Genomic DNA, 24,061 nt, shown 5'->3' with positions numbered 1-24,061 from the left:
CCTTCAAGGCTGTCTTCGCAAAATACACATATTTGTATGTATGTATACATACAGACACACACAGATATGTATTTCAGCACAGCAGACTGATACTCCCACACCAGCCCGCTCCCAGCCTGTCATTAGCAGCCCCCATTGCCCAAGACACAAATAAGGACAGTGACACACTGTTTGGCAGAGACCTGAAGGTTAGGAAGATGCATGGCTTCTCCACATGAGCAGCAAAACCTCAGACGGCGAGCAGATGATCTGGGGGTGCGCGCCCTTCTCGCGGGCAGCACGAGCACCCTACGCAGGGCAGGCTGCGCGCCCGGGCGTGCATACACACATGAGGGGGAGGAGGGGAGAAGCAGCAGCTGATGTCCCACCATGCTTGGCTTCAAGATAAAAGAAAGGTGCTTTGAAACAACAGAGTTCTTTACCATCAAAACAGTGGACGGGAGGAGCGAACAGGAGGCAAGGGACTGACAGTCAAGCCAGTTTTTACTTCTAGAAGTGCTGAGAGCAAGCAGAATATTTTAATTATTCAAGGCTGAGCCACAGCAGAAGAGGAAGAATACATGCAAGGAAGGATGGGATAAAGCTGTATCAAGCCTCTGCTCAGCTCCCCAGATGCTAACATGTTCCAAGAAAGCAATTAATCAGTTCCTCCATGCACGTTAATCAAGATTCTCCAGAATATCCCAACAATAAGAGGTAGAATTGCTGTCTTGTTCAGTACCAAGAGGTGAAACTGCCCATGTCAGGACACTTCATCTCACAAGGGCCACGTCAGAGCACCTCTTCGTGGCGTGCCCCAGATTAACCTCGCCTTCACCCATCTTGTGGCTAACATCTGGATAACACAGAGCCTGGTAAATAACCTCTGCCAGCAGCAGCTCGCGTGCCCGCCTCGCTCATATCACAGGGTTATAGCAAAAGCCCTGCAGAAGTGAGACAGCTTTGTTCAGATGATGGTGCGTTCCAGGGACGCCCGCCAAGGAGAAGACGCACTCCTGCCGGGGCTCCCAGCGTGGATTCTCCCCGACGTCTCTCCATTCGCAGGGCTCCGAGATGCTCCGCAGCCGGCCAGAGCCGTGACCCCCTGCAGCGAGGGACTCCCCGGTCCCCGTCACGCTCCCAGCACCACCAGTGTACTTTGGCATTTCACTGCCAGACGCTCAGCGCCCAAGGTCTTCTCCATGATTCACTTTATGGCGTGATATTCGCAGAGGATATCTTCACTCACATTACAATAGTCTAAAAATAGAGAAGTTGTTTCCGAAGACGGCTCCGTGCCAGCCGCATACTAATACAGCTGTCTGGAAGGAAGCGCATGCATGGAGCAATGCTAGAGTTATTTGCATTACACTTCCATGCTTCACCAGCTTTCTAAAATTACAAAATCTACCAGAGAGATCAAAATTGGATGAATTTGAACAGGAGCCTGCAGTGCTCAGCCATCCGACTGTACCCAACTGCAAAGAAACCAGAAGTCATTCTCACTTATCAACATTTTAAGTTCACTAGATATCAAAAGAAGAAAACAAGTTGGGTTTTTTTTTTTGTTTTTTTTCAGACTGAAAATTCATAAAGGCCCCTCCATCCTGTTACGCCACCCGATTATCCCATGCCCAGCACAGCGCAACCATCACTTTGTACTCCTGGGGGACACTGCACTCCTCGACATGAAGCAATTCCGGGTTTACTTTTCCACCAGGTGAAACGGAGGTAGGAAGAGCCCGGCTCTAGGAGCTCCCAGAGCCCGTGGCAGTCGGGGAGCCAGCAGCCTCCAGGTCCCTGCTCCAGCTGAGGACAGACACTGGTGAATTATTTCTTGGCACATAAATGGTTGTGCTGCACAGCAGCTCAAAGACTGGTGTTCTCTGTGAGGAACACTGCGGCTTGCCAAATGCAAATGGCCCAGACCCATGGCAGCAGCCCAGCCCAAAAAATAAATAAAAAAAAGTGAAGTTCCCTCTAAGCTCACAGCACATCCCCCTACCCTCCTCCAAGGTCTCCCGCCCGTGACAGCCCAGTGCAAGACGTGCCAACAAGCAACAACTAAAGCAAAGCAGGAATGAATTTTTGAAGTGACCCTGATGCACAGGGGACAGCGCTGACCGCCTCAGCTGCCAAGGAAAGGGGACTTGCAAGCTCCCTACCAGCAACCCCAGACGGCCGCAGCGCTGCTCTGCGAGGGCCCCAGGAGCTGGCCATGGACATGGACAGCTTGGGCACAGAAATAGCCTTTTCCTCAGAGAAACAAACAGCAAGTGTGAGTCTCTCCCAGCTTTCTGTGATGGATAAACATGAGGGCAGCAGCTCAGCTTCTAAACATCCCCCGCCCCGCAGCGTCCCTCTCCCAGGGACCAGGCTGCAGGGTCTCAGGGGCCGGCAAGACCGGGGTGCTTCCCCAGGGCGACCAGCAGCCAGCTTCTCGGGGCAGGGAAGCACAGTGCCCAGCAGTGCTGCTCTCCCAGACGACCGGAGGCAGCTTCACGACACCATTGCGACGGTGACCAGCAGTGGCTGGCTTTGAGGGCTCGGGTTAAAGCTTGAGAGCAGAAGCTCAGCTTGTTGATTTAAAAGAGATGAGGTGATTTCATATCTTCAGTGTTGACTCTTTTGAGCTAATTCCAATTACCTGATCAATGAAGCTCTTAACACTAAGGCAAAGTTAGCAGTAAGATAAAGAGACACATCTGCAATTATTTTGACTTAATAAGATTTATTTTTATTCTTTTAAAATCCATTAAAGCACAATCAAGCAAGCAAGAAATGTGTTACTCACTAGTTTCTTAGATTTTCCACTTGATTTACATCTGCCTTCAGCTTGGCACAAAGTGTAGGAAAATAATGTTTTAAAATACTTTCTTCAGTCAATGAAAGAAAACCTTGAAGATGGGGCAAATAAGCTCCCACCATATGAAGGACTCATACCCCTTGTTCTCCAAATGCTTCTTATGAAGAAAATCCACCAGCAGCTACCAAACTGATGATGGCCACAGACAGAGTGGTCCAGCTCACCCCCAAACCTCACCTTCACTACCCAGAGGGTGCCCCAAGACAAGCTTTTCTGCTTTTAAACCCCCCCCAAAAACGTTCCCACCTTTGCAGGAGCCGGTCGCTGAACAGCACAAACCATGGCCTGAAGCAAAGGCTCTCTGCACCTGCAGGAGACGCTGCCAAAGCCTGCTGAGCGCTTCAGCAGCTCGCTCCCAGGTGCTGACCAGCGACCAGACCCCAAAAGCCTCAGAACAAAGAGGCCCCGCACGCAATCATCTACTGAAGCCTAAGAAGTTGGGGCCTTAAAGTCACAGAGCTACTCTCCCTAATTTTAGAGATAATTATAGGGATCAGAATACATATGCAACATTATACAATCTCATTTTTAACTTCTCTTCATGATGATACACCAAATAGCTAGGAAGGAACAGGTCCACACTGAGCAGGCAAGGCAGTGAAGGAAACGTAAAGCTGTCAGGAAAGGCTGCAGCCAGGGAAAGAGCTCCAGAACCCCGGCGCAGACCAGTTTGAAAAGGAAATTGTTGAGTCATTGTTAGGTTATAGTTGCTGGATAGAGGGGTTTTTCCCCACCACTTTCAAACATGCAAACGCACATACAGCTCTTCTTTCAATAAGGTGCAGATCAGTCTTGCCCTTGCTGCTCCCAACATCGTTCTGCAGATTTTTTTGCAGGGTTATTTGGAGTTTGGTGTAAGGGTTTGGTTTTTCTGTTGTTTTTTTGGTGGTTTTTTTTTTTTTTGGGGGGGGGGGGTGTATTTGGTTTTTTTGGTTTTTTTATTTGCATACTTCATCTTTTTCCAGGTACAAAGGGTGGATCCCAGGAAGCCAGCTTCTTCCATGGCTGGAGCACCTCTCCTCCGAGGACAGGCTGAGGGAGCTGGGGCTGGTCAGCCTGGAGAAGAGAAGGCTCCAGGGTGACCTTAGAGCAGCTGCCAGTGCCTGGAGGGGCTACAGGAAGGGTGGAGAGGGGCTTTGCACAAGGGGGTGCAGTGATAGGACAAGGGGGAATGGCTCCAAACTAACAGAGGGCAGGTTTAGATGAGATATGAGGAAGAAATTCTTCCCCATGAGGGTGGTGAGGCCCTGGCCCAGGCTGCCCAGAGAAGCTGTGGCTGCCCCCTCCCTGGCAGGGCTCAAGGCCAGGTTGGATGGAGCTCTGAGCACCCTGGGCTGGTGGGAGATGTCCCTGCTCATGGCAGGGGGGTTGGAACCAGATGATATTTAAGGTCTCTTCCAACCCTTACCATTCTCTGCTTCTACAATTCCTGCACCTATTCAGTTTCCCAGTTAATTTGCACCACTAGTTTCAAGGCCAGAAGGTGTTTTTTTTTCCACCTGCATGTATCAAATCCTAGCAAAAAATGTCTCTCACAATGATTGATGGAAGGTAGCCCAACTATCTCTGTTCACCAGCAACCAACCTCAAGCTGAAGAGGCTGAAGTCATTGTTATGACCAAGGCTCAGAAAATAAACATCAACTCTTCTGCAGCTGGTGCCCAATGCAGAGTTCGTGTTTGAACGCTGCAACGTGAGCATTCCTTCTTAGGAGCTCCTCATGTAGAAATTATTGATCCCCAAGTTCATTTACTACGTACTTTGACTTACAGTTTAGAAACTCATCACACAAAAGCATCTGGCATACATGGAGCAAAATACCATGGCTTAATGTCTTCAGCACTGGGAAACTAGTTAACCAGTCAAGTCTTTGCATCAAGGATTTTTGGGGAAGAGACGATTATAAAAACAAAACGTTCCAAACTCCCACAAGTCTGCAGCTCGCCACCTCCACGCAGACCGACACACACGAACGAGAGCGCAGCGAGGCGATGCTGCTGCTCGGGCAGACGTGCTGCCTCCGGGAGGGACATCCCCACTCCTCGCCTGCTCAGTAGACCTTCAGCAGCAGTCCTGGCACTACCACGTGTGGCAGCCACCAAGTCAACCCGCCAGCCGGTCAGAGAGCTGGCCCAGGCAAAGCCTGGCTCCTGCCGGGGAGGCTGCACGACGCCGCTCACCCCGCGGCCAGAGGGACAGGACAGGACCACGCAGAAGCAGGAGGAAAGAAGCAGATGAAAGGGCTGGGCTCTATTCCCAACCGCAGGCTGTCGCTGCGCTCCCAGCATCCTGGAATATTGCGGAAAACTATTTGAAACCCGGGAGCGTATGCTGCGAAAGCAAATTGCTGGATTTAAACCAGTGGAGTTGCTGATGGCCAACGTACTTAAAAACAGGGAACCTGCTCGTCATCTGCTTAGCTGCTCGCTGGTGCGGCATGAACAGTTCTCTGTGCAGAGACACCCCGAAACGCCTCATCACGGTTCCCACCTTTAGAACGCAGCCCTGTGTCACCTCGCTGTAGGGACACATTGCAGCAGTTAACACACAGCACAACAGCAGCTTTAAGGGAAACAGAATCCCAGCATGGTCAGGGTTGGCAGGGCCCTCTGTGGGTCACCCAGCCCAACCCCCTGCCCAAGCAGGGTCACCCAGAGCAGGCTGCACAGCACCGCGTCCAGGCGGGGCTGGAATATCTCCAGAGAAGGAGACTCCACAGCCTCCCTGGGCAGCCTGGGCCAGGGCTCCGAAACACACAGGGAAATCAGACCACGGTCGGCATCTAACGAACAACGGAGAGCGACTTACTCAGGTCGTTGTCCATCTTGAACGCGATGTCCAGCTGTATGATGAAAAGCATGAACTGGAACCAGGGGCTCATCTCCTTGTTGGGGAGGGGAACGTGCACGGCAAAGACGATGTCGTTGGCTTCGATCTGCCTGCTCATCGCCTCGTCGAAGTCTTTGAGCTTCTCGCAGTGGTTGGGTCCCCAGGGCATCAGCCACTTGGTTTTGTGGTGGTTTTTTCTTACATCAATGCACTTCACCGACATGTAAGGAACAGCTGTAGTGGGGCTGGGAGCTGCAGACAGAAGAGAACCACATTTTTAGAATCTTTAGGTATCTTCTGTAGTGGTTTCCCCACCAAAATAGGCAGCTCCCCATTCAACTGTCCGCAGGCAATTTAAAACAAATGCATCAAATGATTCTCCTTCATAGCTCCTTGATCCTGCAGTTAAGTAATTAAGTTTATTACATCTACAGACATATTACTGCCTTTCTAGTGGGATCAAATTAGGATTAGCTGAGGCAGCCAGAATCTGCTGGTTCTGTCTCAGATGCCTCAGTTATACCAAAATCACACTGACAGCTACCAGCATCTTCTGGGCCCTTCTAGTTTGCTCACTCGAGCAAATCCACACACAAAACACGTGGATATCACAAACCTAGGCAAATGAAGTAATCCTCGACCTCATGGTCCTCCTGAGCGGGGTGAGGCTTACCGCAGTGATCTGAACCACGTGCAGCCCCATGTTTCCTTGGACAGGCAGGCTCTTCCCACTGCTGAGCCACACAACTCTTAAAACACTAGGGGAATAAAAGAGCTCCCAGGACTGATGAACTGGCTATTGCTGCATTAATGCTTCCTTACTCGCCTTCACGCCCACCAGTGACCTGCTCTGGAGCGTGCCAAGCCCGGGAAGGGTGCAGCCCTCTCTGTGCCACAGCCGTGCCCCTGCCCCAGGACCACCCAGCCCTCCCCAGCACGGCGAGCATCCTCACAGCAGCGCAGCACCCACACCGCTTCCACCTCCCTCCTTGCACGGGGGTACAGCCACATCCCAGCGCAGCTCAGACCAGTAAGGCAAGCAAAGCGTCCTCGGAAAACCAAGCTAGAGGCAAGCAAGTTTCTCTCCTGCGAGGTTATCACCCACTGGCAGTGCTGCCAACGGACCGTTCGCAGGGATTTTTGGAGGCAGCCGTGCTGTTTCGAAAGGCTGCCCGTGCCTCTGCCGCTTCTCTAACCACATGGCTGGTGGAGTATGTCCTACCGCCATCACACAGCCGCCGAGGAAGCGTGCTCCAACAAGGGATGCAAGCCAGCCCGAATTCTGGCGAAGGGTGTGAGCAGCACCCAGCCCAGGGCCAGCACCCACGCCTGCCAGCTCGCCAAAACCCCCTCTGTGGAAAACAGCAGGTAAGCTGCCCACCTCCGCGATGCTCCGAGCATCCTTGCTCACCCGCTGCTGCTAACTGCAGAGAAACCTTTGGCACAAAGGTATTTCTTCCTTTTGCTCTAAGTTGGGTGTGAACTCATGACTATTACAACCAAAGACTTTTTCCCCTAGCCACGGGTTTTTGGCTTCTTTTCACCCAGTATCTCCAAATAGAGCTCTTGGCTCTGCAGTGCTCCCCAAACCCTGCACCGCTCCCATCACCATAGCTAGCGACAGGGCTTTGTGCACGTGCACAAGATATCCCTTCTCCTTGTATCAGGATAACCTGTAACATCCCAGATCAGATCATTAAAACTACGGCGGATTATACTGCTCGGGCGTCACATCGATGAGAGAACAGTCAAACTCTGAAGTACAAACAGGGATGAAAGCAGAAGTGAAACGCGTTCCACTTTCAGACAGAATTTCAGCATAAAACACCAACAAATCTGACAGAAAAAGACTTTTAAAAACTCCAGTATGTTTCCAACATAGTTCTTCCACGCCAAGGATTTTTATGACAGTGGTTCTGCCCTGCTTCCAATGTCATTTGGGAAATAAATATTTCACTGCTGTTTTAATACATCGCAGAAGTGGCAAACCACGGGGACGAGCGGAGCTGGAGACGCTCGAGTTCCTCACCTCCCCAGCACGATCCGAGGGGCTCCCACGGTCAGAAAGCAAGCGGCCAGCAGGTCGGTAACTCCCCTCCCTCGCATGGATCCACTCCTTTTGCTGCAGGAATGAGTCTTTTTCTGCACAGCTGCCAGCTCACCACATTTCAAAGCCCAACACATCCCACTGAAATAAACCAGCACTGTCCAATTTTCTGAAGTGTTATCAGGAAGGTACCACTGGACGTGCTGTAAGGAATTTCTTACGGTTTCACAGGCTTTGGGAAGCAGAAGGAACAGGTTAACTCTTAAGCTGTTAAAAAAGAGTTTTCTTGATTTCTGTTTTAACTTTAATTTCTTCAAATTCTAGTGATGTAATACAAGTTTGTGAAATGACATTTATGAAAAATTCCAAACTATCCAGCCCTTTTTAAAATGAAAATAAGGCTTGAAATTCAAAAATTTAAGCCTACAAGGACAGGCTGAGGGAGCTGGGGCTGGTCAGCCTGGAGAAGAGAAGGCTCCAGGGTGACCTTAGAGCAGCTGCCAGTGCCTGGAGGGGCTACAGGAAGGGTGGAGAGGGGCTTTTCACAAGGGGGTGCAGTGATAGGACAAGGGGGAACGGCTCCAAACTAACAGAGGGCAGAGTTAGATGAGATATGAGGAAGAAATTCTTCCCCCTGAGGGTGGTGAGGCCCTGGCCCAGGCTGCCCAGAGAAGCTGTGGCTGCCCCCTCCCTGGCAGTGCTCAAGGCCAGGTTGGATGGAGCTCTGAGCACCCTGGTCTGGTGGGAGATGTCCCTGCTCATGGCAGGGGGGTTGGAACCAGATGAGCTTTAAGGTCCCTTCCAACCCAAACCACTCTATGACTATGATTTAACCTAATAATGTAAAAATGCTCTGATGCAAGTGATGAGCATTGACATGTTCCCACACTGTGAGCTAAACCAGAAGTAGCACACAGAATCACAGACATACAGGCACACAGAGTAGCAGATGACAACGTCCAAGTCTCCAGAGAAGAGACGCCGAGCTGGTCGTGTCAAACCAGAGGCAAGCCGGCCAGCCCGTGGGCTCCTGCGGAAGGCTGTTTCCATGCTGTCACCATCCTCATTCCAACGGATGGTCCAGGGCTTCCCAAACAGATCACTGCCCACCACGGACCCCCAGCAGCAAGCACTAACACCCTACCTACGAGCTGCGAGTATTCCAACGAGAAACACCAGCCAACAGCCCAGAGCTGGTTCCCGGGCTCAGCACACGCTGCGCCCGGCTGATTCAGCCCTGGCTCCCTTCTCCTTCGGACACAGCATCACCACAGCAGCTCCATGGCTTTTTGGGACCCAGGCCAGGCGCTCTGCGTAGCATCCTCGCTGACGGAGAGGTGACTCAACGGGTGAGTCGGGAGGAAGTTATTAAAAAGCAGTTGTTTATGAACTGCAATTTTTTTTTCAATTTTTTTGAGAGCAGGAAGTTTCTTCTAGCTGAAAAATAGCAGCAACGCTGGCATAAAGGGTGGCTGAAAGGAAAGGGATTTGCTTCAGCAGGAACACTTCCAGATTCGTACCCACTCTCGCTATCAGCCCACATGCATCCCAGACACGTCGTGCTGCTGCGTCTCAAACCCCCGCTGCACCCAGCCAGCACTCCTCCGGGAGCCACAGAAGGCTCATCCGTTACAGCAGCCCCCAAAATGGGGCTGACATTTCTTGACATGCCAGAAACCCAGCAAAATTCAATGCAATCAAGCAGCCAAAAACCAAACAAGAAACCTAACTGCAAGTCCAGGATTACAGAACGCTTTAACGATGTGCCATAAGTGCATAAACCGGTGCAACATTCCCCTGCCACGCCTCGCTGCAGAACCTCATAACCGTGGCTAGAACTGCAGCCGGAAGGGAATATCAGGAATACTGCTCTGAAATAAGCCAGACATTCAGGCCAAGCTCTTGGAGCTTTTTGACTTTGACAGATCGTCGCGTGAATTAGAAGTAGGCACTTCTGAATTAAGAGACATTGTTGCTTCTACAGAGAAGGCGAAGGGTTCTTGCTTTGATGCAACTGATTGTAGCCATAAATACATGTTTTCATCACCGACTGATTACGATTTTAAATACTTGGCACGCTAACTCAAGTATCCCCTCTGCCAAAGTTACAGCTTTGAGGAGCAAGAGACAATTACTATATATATTCTTTGTTGGGAACTGCACACCAAACAAGCGTCGGCACTTGGCTTGCATTACTTGTTTGGCTCCGGGCCCATTAAATTCAAGTGAGTGTTGAACCAAGCGGAAAAAAAAACGCTTTGTGAAGCTGCAGCCAAGTCAACTAACAGTATTACAAAGTGCTATGCAAAACAAAGCTAGCATCGAGGGATTTCAGTTACACCGTGGTGCCAAGCAGGCTGCTTTCAGTCGTTCTGCCCGTGGGCCGGGAGACGGTTCGGCTTTCTATATTAAATGGTATATGTCAGCCCGTGAATAACTCAACGGCCGTTTGCGCACAATACAGCCCATAAACCTCCGCCCGCGTTCCAGTCTGCGCGCTGCAGCCACGCGGGTGCCCTTCGGAGGGGTCCGCCGGGCTTCCATCGGAGGGGTCCGCCCGGCTTCCATCGGAGGGGTCCGCCCGGCTTCCATCGGAGGGGTCCGCCCGGCTTCCATCGGAGGGGTCTGCAGAAGCTGGTCGGGAGCACGCCCTGCGAGGAGCCCCCAGGAAGGTGCCCTGGCTCCAGGGGCTGCGGGCAGGCATCGGGAGAGACCCTCGTGCCGAGGGGCTCGACCCTGGCCGTGCTGGGTGCCGCACACCGCAGGCACGAGGCCAACAGAGCTGCTAGCACTGGGGTGGACACCTCCAACCCCCCGACAGAGAGAAGAAAAGCTTCCCACAGACAAGCTTAGAGACAGGATGATTCACAGCAAACACTTCCAGAGCGACGGGCGCAATCTCCGCGGAGCTGGGTGCCCGTGGGGAGCGGGCAGGAGGCGGGTGTCACCACCAGAGCCCTCCTTAGCTGGGATGGGACAAACCTGCCCTGAAATCCCAGGCAAGCACAGGCATGGAGACAAAACCAGAGTCTGAGCAACCTCTTCTGCAGTTCACTGCTTTTCATACTAGCTTGGGGAGTCAACACAGTTTACCCTCTCTGATGCTTGCTTGCATATGTGCTATAAATATATTTGCCATGCACAGCCAGCCCAGACGTGGCTGAGGAACAGGGAAGCCACCTACTCCACCTCCTCCAGAAGAGGCTTTGGAGGTGCCTGGCTCGCTGCAAAAGCCTCGGGGTCACCCCAGATGAGATGGGTCACCCCAGACCCTGCCGCTCCCCACCAAGGAAGCGCGGCTCCTCGCAGTGGTTTCAGCCAGCGAGCCAGGCGCCGTCAGCAACGCGGTCACCGCTTCCCAGGGAGGTTGCTGATGAACTTCCAAAGCCATTTCAGCTAGGTCTCACAGATCAAAGCAACCCTTGCATAGAATTTCTAGGGAGACTTTTCTCACTTCTCCTGTTCAAAGTACCATAGAGCCAATGGTGCATCGGCTCAAGCATATGGATTTTCAAGCTACGTCCCCAAGAAACACCAGCAGTTGAGTAAGACACATTTAGTGCAGGGGCAGATCGACCAAAGTTGAATTGGTTTCAGTTTTGAACGATCCAGAACTACTCAGTCTTGTGTTGAACTGGTAGTGGTCACTTGAAGATGACTCCGTATCAGAGAATCTGAAGGGGATCTCAGCATACCTTCTATCTACTGGCCAGAAAGGTCAAAGATCTTATGACCTGATTCAGCGAAAGATGTCATGATCTGGTTTCTCAGCACTGGTGACCATCCTCATTGCCAGGACAGAGAGGATTTCTCTCCTACACCTCAACTGGAACTGAAATTCTTTCAGTTCGTGTAGACTAAACAGAGTATGAGCAGAGACAAACAGCTGAAGTGATTCATCACACGGCCAAGACACCCTGAGCCACCCAACGCTGCTTCTGCCCCCCTGCGTTCCCCATAGTAAAACCCTACGGCATTTGCTGAGGAAACCCAGCATCTTGCCCCAAATACCCAGCAAACTGGTGGACAGCGGGTGTCAGGAGGACGGGGCCAGACTCTTTCCAGTGGTGCCCAGCGACAGGACAAGGGGCAAGGGGCACAAACTGGAGCATGGGAAGTTCCATCTGAACATGAGGAAGAACTTCTTCCCTCTGAGGGTGACGGAGCCCTGGCCCAGGCTGCCCAGGGAGGCTGTGGAGTCTCCTTCTCTGGAGATATTCCAGACCCACCTGGACGCGGTGCAGTGCAGCCGGCTCTGGGTGACCCTGCTTGGGCAGGGGGTTGGGCTGGGGGATCCCCAGAGGTCCCTGCCAATCCTGAACATTCTGTGATGCTGTGACCTGGGGGATCCAGGTCCACCCCTCACTGGTGCTGAGCTTTCTTGAGCCTCTGGGTCAGATCCTGGTTACCACCATGCTCCCAAGTCTGGCTTCCAGAAGTCCTCAGCAGGGAGAGGTTTAATTCCGCCCAGGACGAGTGCGGCACTGCGGCCAGCTCAACAAACCAAATGCAGCATTCTGGGGGGTGGAGGGGTTGCCAAGTTTTGGCTGAGACTTAACCCTCCTTGTCTGGTTACTCAGAAGAGGAAAGCAAACACTCATTTCCCCAATCAATACACACACAATTAATCACAGCATCCCAGCCTTGATTTTGTTAACATAACTTTTTAAACAAAACCTAGAGCTTCATAGTACTGAATTATCCTTCCTTGGCCAGCGTATTAAAACAAACTCATGCATGGGGCAGAGCAGCATTTGACGCTGAGGAACCAGCGTTACTCAGGGTGGGACGGGACCTCAGGAGGTCTCTTCTCCAACCTCCTGCTCGGGACAGCGTCAGCCAGGAGCTCGGAGCAGGGTGCTCAGGGCCTTATCCCACCAGGTCTCGAAGGTGGTTGCTGCTCCCGGGATGCTGACGTGCTGCTCCCACGTCCCCTCCTGCCCATTTTGATCACTCCACAGACCAACTAAGTATTAAGCTACCATACTGAGTCAAAGTCGAGCTCACGTGTGGTAGAGGTCACTGCCAGCTGGACCATGTGCACACACCAGTCCCAATGAGTACATACTCAAGTATTTAGTTGCCACTCTTCTCTGAACGCCCCCAGTCTTTGCCCTATAACTAACAGGCAAGTTTCAACCCTCAGAACAGCTTTCAGTGCTGCTTCTACAACCCAGGAGACCAGACTGACGAGGTCACACCACTCGGCGAAGCCCTGCGCTGGACAGAGGGAGGCTTTGGGAGGCCCTGCTCATGGTCGCGAGGCGAAGCCTCCCCGCACCAAGCAGCGGCTGCGTTCCCAGTATTTGGTGGCTGCGTGGGAGCACGTTGTACATCTGGATGGGACACAAGGCAGCTGCCAGCTCCGCTTGCTTCTCGACCCTGAGGAGTCACAGCAGGGTTTCCCTGGAGCTCCCCGGTCCTGCTCTTACCTCACCCCCAGAGATGTTTCTGCTCTTCTCCACCCAACGCCCTCCCACGCTGCTGGGTGCGTTTACAGCTGATGCTTGGCTGCCCCGACAGAAAACATCAGCTAAGCCCAAAGCTTAGCTGATGTAGGATACAAAAAGAGAGAGTAAAAAAACAGCAGAGAAAAGACCATTTTTTGGTGGCTATGAGCCTTAATGGATCTTTAAGTGTGGGAAAATCATGTTTGACTTTCAAATTTCTAAGAGAAAAAAAACAAAGTTAAAACCATTTGGTCTTTGAGAAGGACAGAAGAAAAGAAAGCTGACTTTCTCTCCAAAGGGCTATCAATCTTTAATAAATACCCTTTCACATCTTTGTGCCCCAAGCAAAACTTGCTCCTCCCTGTCTCTTGGGCTTACGTCTCCAGCAAAGCATGTCAGTGATGGTATGTGGGGACGGGTAGGGCAAGCGGAACGGAGAAAGCTCAGACAGACTCCAGCACCATCTGCAGCCCACTGGGCCTGCCCTGAAAGATGACAACAACCAGTGCCAGGCAGCTCTAGAACTCTTTTTACCTTGTTTTTTGTTAATTCTCAAAGTCCCTGTTCAAGGCTTGTCATCCTTAACATCTCTCTAGTACTGCAACAGGTAGCTTTCCTCTAGCTTCAGCGATAACGTCCTCGAAGCAATCTACCTCTGGTAACATTTAAGCACTCATCCGCTGTTTTCTTTCACAGAATCACGGAACTTTTGGGGCTGGAAGGGACCTCTGTGGGTCAGCTAGTCCAACCCTCCCGAGAAAAAACACAGAAAAATAAGACCCAGCCTGTGAAGGGGCTTACCTCAGGGATTCCTCCTCAGAGAAAAAAGAAGCACCGTTTCTCTGTATTTAGACTTAAATTTTTAGGTTAAAAAAAACTGCTATAAGTGAGCTCAATTTATCAATATATCATTTTACAATATTACATATGCTTACATTTGCATAAGAGCCATCACCACTCAGTTTATTAATTTCAATAAGTAGATCTTTAAAAAGCTCCTGCGATAAACCCTCAAATAATTCCTTCCCTCTTCAGTACTCCTGCAAACAAGGCACTCGGCCCAGCCAGAAGAACAGCATCCCCCCTCTGCTCCCACGTGAACACCCACCTCCCCGACAGATATTCCGCACCGTCTCAGCTACAACACCTACAGCATTTCAAATCACCCGCTGACCCCTGCCCTCGCGCTATCAACAAGCCCTTTCGAAAATCTCAGTTGCATTGTGTCCACATTGATTAAAGCTTGAATCCTACTGACCTCATGCGGCGTTAACTTCGCCCGTGCACCCGGAGCAGTCTGCTTTTCTACTCAATTACCCCCTTCTGCGCGGAGCCACCGCTACCCAACGAGCAGACACAAAGGGCTTCTGCTTCATTACACTAACCAACAGCAGGGTAGGAATAAACAAGCTAATTTATCATCGGGCAGACCGAGCGTTTCCAACCAGAACAGTGAGAACCGGAATAACACTACAGATACTTGTTATTTTTAAATCTATATTTCTCAGAGCATGAAAGCTTTCTACCTCCCTCTTTCCTGACCTTGATGCTACCAGTTTAATACTTTAGCAAGAGCGACTACTAACGCAGTCTTTAAATTACTAGTTGCTATTTCACAAGCTACGTGAAAGCCTTTTTCTGAATGCCGTAGCAGCTTTTATATGCAGAATTGCTGTACATTTAAATCCTTGAATTCACCTTATTAAAAAAAAAAAACAAAAACAAGAAACCCTACTACCTACCAGAAGCCTGCTCCCCTTGGGGAACGTATTTCTTACCGTTGGACTTCAAGCTTTACCAAGACCACCATCCTTTAAAGCCCCAGGGCACCAGTCCCATCCTCGGTTACAGCAGGAGCTGCCAGACATGCTATCGGAGCTGAACACCTGGACTTCCATCATCTCCAAGAGATCTTTTTCAATACTGCAAGTTTCTCTGTCTTTTTGCTTCAGACCATAAAAATGAACCTGTCTGATCAATCAAAGCCTGGTTTGGGAGATTCCTGACCCAGGTTCCCATTCTGCACTCAGGTCTCCTGCTCTGGACGCAGGGAGCGGGCTCTGGAGATTTTCTTCCCCAAGCCCCAGGAGAGGCTGTGCCAGGAGCCCTCGGACCTGGAAGCATCCCCGGAGCCCAAGCACCCTGTGAGGCTGCTGCCACCCAACACCAACCACAGGGCTCCCAGGGAGCAACCCTACTCTCGGAGATAAGGGATGATTCCCTCTGCCCCAGGCAGAGTCACAAAGCAAGAAAACCCTGAGGCAGTTGAGCACAAGTGTATTTGCTGGAGAACTGAATGAATGACCTCCACCACTCATACATATGCAACAGCAGCAATAAATGCAAATGAAGCGAGCACTAGCACTACGAGTTCCATAAAAGCAGACATATATATTCAAAAATATTTTATTTTAAAGGAGAAGAAAAAAAAAAGGTAGAACTGATTTACTAATTGCCACAGACAGTTTGATCTTCAGAGCCAAAGACTGACAAAGGACGACTTGGCAGATGAAACGCGTTTCCTGCTGCGCCCTGCCCAGCCGCTAAATCCCTGCAAACACGGGTCTAAGACAGCACTGCGAGCCGACGTCACCCAGCAGCTTTCCTCCTCAGCCACAGACTGCCCAAAACCCTCCAAGCCACCCAACTCTGGGTAACAAGATACCTTGAAACCCCACCACTCCGATATGCAGCAGAATGCCATCTGCATTTGAACCGGAGGGGTCTCGCCAGCCCTGGAGCAGACACCTTGCATCCTTCAAAGGCTTCCCGAGGCTACCCGAGAGTTACAACTCGACTTCAAAGACCATAAATGTTATTTACTAACAAAAAGATTTCCTGTTTTATTGTTACCCCTTGCAAAGCGCAGAGAGGTGGCAGGACCACCGCTGGGTAAGCACTCAGGTCCTGTTGAGCCAGCATCTACACAAAGCGTAGCAGCAAGAGGACCGTCCTCTTTACCTAAGCTACAGGGGACAGTTTCCCTGACGCGTCTCTCCCCAGTTAACGGGAGCTTGGAAGCGATGCAACTGCGAGAAGCGCAGAAACCGAGCTCCTCGGAGGATTTACAGCCTCGCTGCCCGCTCCTCAGGCCCCCAGCACGGACGCTTCTGCCTGGGAACTCTCAATTTCTGGCACGTCGGCCCATTCAGCTACAGTTACAGCTCTTAAAAAAGAGGAACTGAGCGGACCTAAACTAAATAGACACGACCTTTCATGTCGGCTTTTTCATCGGCTCCCAGTGCTTCTGCCAAGGCTGCAGCACTGAAGGAATGCGTCTATACAGAGGAGTCTATTGGCATTCATGTCCACGGTGCAGCGCCGGCCTATTCAGCACAGCTCTTCCGTCTTCTGGAGAGGCCGGCGATGAAAGAAAGTCAGGCACACAGAAACGGGCTTTGTCCCGGAGCCCAGGCACTCCTCCCTAGCAGGCTGCACCACGTACCTTCGAAATCAGAGCGTCCCTCCTGTCAAAAGACCAGCTCAGCCCCAAGAAGGTAATGAAATCCCAGGAAAGAAAATTAAATCCTGGAAACTCACTGCTTAGGAGCCAAATCAGACATTTAGATAATGAACTGGAATTGTTGATAGCTGCTCAGCCATTTATACGCATGACTCATTATCTCTCCGGGCGAGACACACAAGTCACAGTTTTATTTGCTCCAGTCAAAACAATTCTGTTTTTTCAACCTCAAGCCGAGGCAAGGGAGCAGTGAACCTGCACCTTCTCAAACGCAGCCCCCTCGTCCCAGAAGACTCATGCGCTAAATAAACACCTCCACTTTTCCAATCAGTTAAATTTGTAAAGTGTCCGGTCGGGCACCAGACCTTCAGCACTTAACTGTGCCTACGCCTGCTCCCGGCCTTGGGCTGCACCACAGAGAGGTTCTCCTGCATTCCGTCGGCTCCTCTGAACGGAAACCGAGATAACCGCGGCGGCTCGGGACAGGGCGTCCTTGTAGCCCCAGCAGTAACTCCCACAAAGCAAGTTATTGAAAAGCTGTCTTTTCTATAAATTGCCTACAGGAACAAAAGCCCCCCAGCTGTGAAGCCCCGGGGTCTCGCTGCAGGGCTCCGTCGGCTGATCTCCGTTCATCCTGCCCACCTGCTTCGCTCTTTGCTCCCACGGCACGAGAAACCCAGGGGCAAGATGCACATCGCTTTGCTGGACTAAAGCAGGGAGAAGGTGCGGTCATTTCTTGACCCCGGCTCGTTAGAACAGCCCGGAGCGTTCAGCAAAGCACAAGCCAGCAAGGCAGCGAGCGTGCCAGAGGCAGAGGCTGCGGGTCCGTACGCCTGCCCAGCGATCGGGCAGCAGCCCAAAGCCCACCAAGCTGCAGGAAGCCCTGCCCGGGCACCAGCAGCACCCCGGAGGCTCCGCGCCCACCGGCACACTGCGGGAGCTGCACAGCGTTATGAGCAGGGGCTGCCACTTTGGGACTCGATTAGTACAAAATCTCCTACTGCACCCATGAACTAGAGACAGTTTTGAGTAGTAAAGTGTTGTTTTCGTTTTTAAATACTGTGTATATAAACAAATTCCAGCATGCAAGGAAAATGACAAAGAGGAACACCATCAACACAACCTGCAAGGTACATACAGAGGAAGATAATTTCTAATCAAAAGCTTTGGTTTAAAGAAACCAAGAGGCACAAAGCCCCGACACCAGAGCCGAGCCAGGTCTGCACACAGACAGCATTCCCAGCCCCTGGCCAGCAGGCGAGGAGGAGCCGTCCCAGCTCACCCCCAACCCCAGCGCAGCAGTCACGGCGTCACCTCCGTCCCAGCGCCCTGACCACAACTCCCAGCAAGAAGCAGGGCCAGGCGGGTGCTGCAGCCAGTCCAGCCACGGGGAGGTTTGTCCCCAGGCTGAGCCCACGGCTGTCACCAGCTAACCCAGCTCTCCGTGCGTGGGTGGCACAACTCAGAGCCTGGAGGAGGCTGGTGGCACCCCTGGGGACAGCTGAGATGCCAGCATCCCGCTACACCCACAGCCTGCGCCGAACGGGCAGAGCATACACACGCACAGCATGCGAGGGCTCCGGGGAATGCTGGCATGACTGCAGATTAGCTCCAGCCTAATTTCTCGCAAGCATTAATGCTGCCTTGAATGGTAACCGAAAACATTCCCGTTCCATCCCATGCTCCTATACGTATGCTGTCACTCCCAGCGGGGTAGTCCAGGCGCGGTTTTATTACAGCTAATTTTATGGATCATGTTTTATCGAGTCCTGATACATCCTAACAGAATACATGACACAATGCAGAAGTGTAAACTTTAAACAAGACCATTTACCAGGGAACAGAGTGGACACCAGCAGTTCTGCAGAGCTCAAAGACAGGTCGGTTTGAGGCCATGACAATCCCAGTTGTCTGGAGCCAACAGTTCATTGCCGTAGGACAACGGAGAAACAGCTCAACAAAATCCTCTTTCGAGGTGTTTGCTCACCCCCCAGCTTTGCAAAGCTCCCTTAGACCCCCACAGGAGCTTCACCCCAGGAAGGGACTGACTCCCCACGTGTGCATCTCCTGCTCTGCCAACATACAGCTCTAAGCAAAATCCCTGCGAGCGCTGCGAAGTGTCCTGCTTCCAAACAGGAGAGCGGGTGGAAATTTGCAAGCTGCATTAAAACTCAGACATGAATGCAGTTTGCTGTTTGAAAACTACCTAGAGAACCACCACCGGCAGAAAACCCCAGCTTCGGGAAAATTAAGCTTTGTCGTCGTTGTCATATCAGGTACCAACGCGTTGCATTTGTGTGTTTTGGACTCGCACAAGTAATCTGTTAAAATAGAGCACTTAGTCATTGTTTTGAAACATGACCTAACTGGCTGCTAAAGGAAAGGCTGGTTTAGCTTTGTAGCCCTGTTCCAGTTGTGTACATATTTTGGTTTGTCTAGACCTGAATAAACTAAAATAACTAGATTCTTGGTGTCTGTTTGGTGCGCTGGATCAAACCAGACCAGGAACGCTATTTCAGTGACACCTCAGCCCCATCCCACCTCGTGTCACACCTCGCAGAGGGGTCAGCAGCAGCTTGAGCACTCCAAGCGCAGCTTTGCTCCCCACACGCTGCAGAAGAACGCCAGCCACCGGCCCGCTTCTCACCAGATGCCTCTCAGAAAACGGCACGTGCCAGGGACTAACTAACAGGGTCAGGACGCCGAGCTGCAGCCCAAGGGATTGACCACAAGCCACTGGCTCAGAGGTCCCAGGAACACGGGGAGCTTGACAGCAAACCACGGTTCCGGGCCAGTTCCTGGGCAGAGTTTCTTGCAGACCTGCTCGCCTGTCACCGCGCCAGATGTTGGGGACTACGCCTCGTCTGCGCGGCAGGACTCACCACATGCACTCCGGCTTCCCAGGAGGGCTGGCTGGGAGCTGTGGGAGCCCACCAGCGCAGCCCCCCCCCAGCCACTCAGTGAAGAGGGGGAAGAGCCGTTGATGCATCAGAAGCGGTAATTCCTGCAGAGGAAAAACCAGTTTGGGCGACTGATCAGTGCAGCTTTATCTGCTCCAAGATCAGAAGGGGGGTTTTCCAGGCGTTAAGGGAAGTTTGCCCACAGTAACACCCTGGGACTTGCCTGAAGATAGACCATGCACTTTCTCCAGCAGGTCCAAGTCACAGAATGGTTGGGGTTGGAAGGGACCTCTGTGGGTCACCCAGCCCAACCCCCTGCCCAAGCAGGGTCACCCAGAGCCGGCTGCACAGCACCGCGTCCAGGCGGGGCTGGAATATCTCCAGAGAAGGAGACTCCCCAGCCTCCCTGGGCAGCCTGGGCCAGGGCTCCGTCACCCCAAATCGCTTTCTCCATCAGCCGTAGCGGGCCCTGCCTGACAGACCCGTACACATGGCTTCCCAGCATCAGCTTGGCCCCCCACCTGGGACAGGGGTACCCCCACCCAGGACCAGGGGCCCTTCCATGGGTGCCCCCCAGGCAGCAGCAGGTAAAGAGGGGAGAGACAAGATGGAAGACTGAACCCACAGCATCGAAGTTCTTTCATCTCCGAATCCCTACAAACCCCCCCCCCCCAAAATTTTCTGTTTTTCCCCCCAGAAAGCTAAACAGAAATATGTCTGTTTGTCACACCGGTCCCCAGATGACACCAGGGACGGGGCTTTCTGATCCACACCGTCCTTTTGTATGAACAACCTGCTTCTTTTTAAAACTTAGAAGCAAGAACCTACTAGAAAAACACTTTGAAGATGAACACAGAGCCTGGCTTTTCCGCACAACACAGGCCAAGACAATTTATCTAATGAATCAGTGCCGAGTTCAGCAACCTGCTCTTGAGCCAGCTCTTAAAAAAAAGGAAAGAAAATTTTAAAAAGGAAGGAAGGAAAATAAGCCAATCCCAATAATCTTCAGCGTTAGTCCAGGCCCACAAGACTCGAAAAACTGGGTTTTAATCCAACGCTTGCCACTCCTTTGCCATTAAGCAAAGGTGAGGAATAGAAGCAAGAGAAAGAGGGAAACGTCAGTTTTTCAAAATCACTTTTAGGAGAATTTCTACGGCTGTTGGAAAGCGACGGAGGAGCTACAAAGGCGAAGCGTGAACGCGTATCGGCAACGCGGAGTTCGCTCTCGGAGGCGAGGCCGTCGATATTTCCGCGACGCCTCTCAGACAAAGCCTCCCGTGAGCACAGCCCAGCTTCGCTCCCCCAAACGCGGGGCGCAGCGGATCCCCCCGTGCCGAGCGACAGCACGCCAGTCAGCCCAGTGGGCACTGGGAACGCCAAGGGCCCCAACTGGTGCAGGGACCCCAGGGATGGGAGTCAGTCCTGGGGGGGGGGGGGGGGTCGGGACCTCTTATCTGGGCAGCACCCCTCCACGCACCCAACGTGAGAAAGGGCCAGTGCACAACTCCACTGCTTTCTAGTAATAATAATAATTATAATTAATAAAAACCCAGCATTGGGCTGCCCCAAATGGCTGCTCCCCCCCAGCTCGGGCAGGGAAGCCGGGCTGGGACCCCCTCGGCATGGGCAAGGCTGAGTCCCACCCGGGGGGGGTGGGGGTGAGGACCCCCCCAGCTGCCTCCCGAGTTTTCCATGAGCAGAAACAAACCCGGAGAGGAGGGAGGGGGTCCCTGGGATCAAAGACCCCGGACAAAAGCGCGAGTGGGGCCGCAGCCACCCGAACGGGCCCCCCCAGCCGGGGAAACCGCCAGAGCCACCCCGTCCTCCGCCCATTAATTTTCCTTTTTTATTTAATTTTTGTTGTTGTTATCATTCCAGCAAGCCGCGAGGTTTCCTCCTGCGGTCGGTCCGGAGGCCGAGGCACGGGGAGAGGCAGAGGTACGAAAAGAGGGGAGGAAGAAATTTTTTTTTTTTTTTTAAATAATTAAAAATTTTTCTTCCCCCCCCCCCCGGCTGCCCTGCGCGCCCAGTCGCCATGCTGAAGGCTCCCCCCTCCTCCTCCTCCCTTCAGCACGGGCTGAAACCGGGCCAGCAAAACTTTTCCCTGCCCCTTCCCCCCCCCGCGGGCACTCGAGCGGAACCCGCACAAAGGGGCCCGGCAGCGGCGGCCCCTTCATTACAGCAGCCGGGCTAATTAGCTCATGGGCGCGGGGCAGCGATACTGTAACGAGCAGTGCGGGGAGGGGGGGGTGCATGGAAAGCCGGCGCCCCGCGGCACGCACTCACCGATCAGCCCTCCCACCAGGAAGGCGACGACTTGGAAAACCAGCAGGGTCCCCCCGACGATGCAGAGCTTTTTGGTGCTCATGTTCTCGATGATAGCCCCGGCCATCTTCGCCCGGCGCCGGGGGGCTGGGGCGGGCAGGCTCGGCGCTGCTGGCCCGGCCCCGCCACCGGCCCCGCTCTCGCCCGCCGCCAGCCGTGATTGTGGCCGCGGCCCGGCCGCGTGTGGCGGCTTTAAAGGAGCTGGGAGCCGGTCACATGACGCCGCTCCGCCGCCCCTCCCCGGGGCCTCGGCCCGGCCCGCCCGCCCGCGCCGCCGGGTCCCGCTCGGCCCCGCGGGGAGCCCCGCCCGGCGCCGGCCCCGCGGGGAGCGCGGGGGGCTCAGCCTCCCGCCGCCCGGCCGGGACGCGCGGTCTGCTCCGCGCCCGCTCGCGGCCGGCCCCGCGGCGCTGAGGAGGCGGCTGCGTCCCGCCCTCGGCGCACCGGGCTCGGCCCCGCGCCGCGCGCCGAGCGGGCGCCCGCCGGTCGCTGCCCCGCGTTTCGCTACCCCACATCTCACTAACTCACGTTTTTCCACCTCACGTTTCGATACCTCACGTTTTGATACCCCACAGGTCGCTACATTTCGCGACCTCACATTTCGTTACCTCACATTTCGCGACCTCACATTCCCCTACCTCACATTCCCCTACCTCACATTCCCCTACCTCACGTTTTGCTACCCCGCAGTTCACTACATTTCGCTACCTCACATTTCTCTACCTCACGTTTTGCTACCACGCGTTTCACTATCTCATGTTTTTCTACCTCACATTTTGCTACTTCACATTTCCCTACCTCGCGTTCCCCTACCTCACGTTTCACTACCACGCATTTTGCCGCCCCGTGGTTCGCTACCCAACATTTCACTACCTCACATTTCTCTGCCCCATGTTTTGCTACCCCACGTTTCGCTGCCTTACATTTTGCTATTTCACAGTCCACTACCATGTGTTTCGCTACCCCGTGTTTCACTACCTCATATTTTTCTACCTCGTTTTACTACCTTGCGTTTCGCTACCCCACATTTCGCTACCTCACGTCTCGCTACCTCGCATTTCGCTGCCTCGCGTTTCCCTACCTCACGTTTCACTACCGTGTGTTTCACTGCCCTGCGGTTCGCTACCCGACATTCGCTACCCCACATTTCGCTACCTCACGTTTTGCTACTTCATAGTTCATTACCATGTGTTAAGCTACCCCACGTTTCACTACCTCACATTTTTCTACCTCACATTTTTCTACCTCACATTTTGCTACCTCACGTTTCACTACCCCAGATTTCGGTACCTCATTTTTCACTACCATGCATTTCACCACCTCATGTTTCGCTACCTCACGTTTTGCTACTCCACGTTTCGCTACCTCACGTTTCACTACCTCGCGTTTCACTGCCCCGCAGTTCGCTACCCAACATTCGCTACCTCACGTTTTGCTACCCCGCAGTTCGCTACCTCGCGTTTTCCTACCTTGCGTTTTCCTACCTCGCGTTTTCCTACCTCACGTTTCGCTATCCCACGTTTCACTACCTCATGCTTCCTTACCTCACATTTAGCTACCTCACATTTTGCTACCTCCTGTTTCGCTGCCCCACGGTTCACTACCTCACATTTCGCTACCCCACGTTTCGCTACCTCATGTTTTTCTACCCCATGTTTTTCTACCTCACGTTTCGCTACCCCGCGTCCCACAATTCCATGATTCCCAGTCCCAACTGGGGATCGGGAGCGCTGAGACACCACACAGCAGCCCCGCTCCCGGGAAGCCTGGGATTCCGCCATCCCCAGGCGCTTGCCTCCCGCTCAGGGAGCGTCTGCCAACACGCACGTTCCTCTGCGTGACCCAGAGTGGGCTCGCAAGCCCTTGCCATCATCTCTGGGTTGTAGCATCGGTGCCGTCCAGCCCCTCGTGGGATGCCACAGGGATCCGTGCTGTCACATCCCCCTGACACCAGCGGGGAGTTGCTGGAAACACTCCTTGAGGACACATCAGCCACGAAAGGAAACAACTGGTGACAAAAACACAGGCAGCAACCATCACACTGAAAGATGGGTCAAATATGTAGAGGCACAGACCAATAACAACCTGAAGCGAGGAGTCCGTGACAAGAAAAAAATGTTTAGAAGCAACAAATGCAAAAAAACCCAACAGAAATCACAGCAGGACTGGAGCAGTGTTGGCAAAGCAGCGCGGCAGCCCTGTAGC

General features: G+C 52.9%; 1 protein-coding gene across 2 annotated transcripts in view; it reads right to left on the bottom strand.

Moving 5' to 3' along the window:
• Nucleotides 1-22,063, bottom strand: part of WLS (Wnt ligand secretion mediator) — a 38,600-nt gene extending 16,537 nt beyond the window's left edge. The window contains exons 1-2 of one of the 2 annotated variants that reach the window (XM_075424262.1): nucleotides 21,821-22,063; nucleotides 5,654-5,926 (exon numbers count right to left, since the gene is read on the bottom strand). In XM_075424262.1, coding sequence (XP_075280377.1) covers nucleotides 5,654-5,926; nucleotides 21,821-21,926 — 379 coding nt within the window. In that variant the 5' untranslated portion in view covers nucleotides 21,927-22,063. The remainder of the gene's footprint in view (nucleotides 1-5,653; nucleotides 5,927-21,820) is intronic. The other variant, XM_075424263.1, reaches the window with a different exon arrangement.
• Between the last annotated feature and the right edge of the window lie 1,998 nt (nucleotides 22,064-24,061).

The sequence above is a fragment of the Opisthocomus hoazin genome, chromosome 6 (assembly GCF_030867145.1).
Source record: "Opisthocomus hoazin isolate bOpiHoa1 chromosome 6, bOpiHoa1.hap1, whole genome shotgun sequence".
In the NCBI taxonomy this organism is placed as follows: domain Eukaryota; kingdom Metazoa; phylum Chordata; class Aves; order Opisthocomiformes; family Opisthocomidae; genus Opisthocomus; species Opisthocomus hoazin.
Note: the sequence above shows the minus strand (reverse complement) of the source record. Positions and strands in the feature narration are given on the sequence as shown.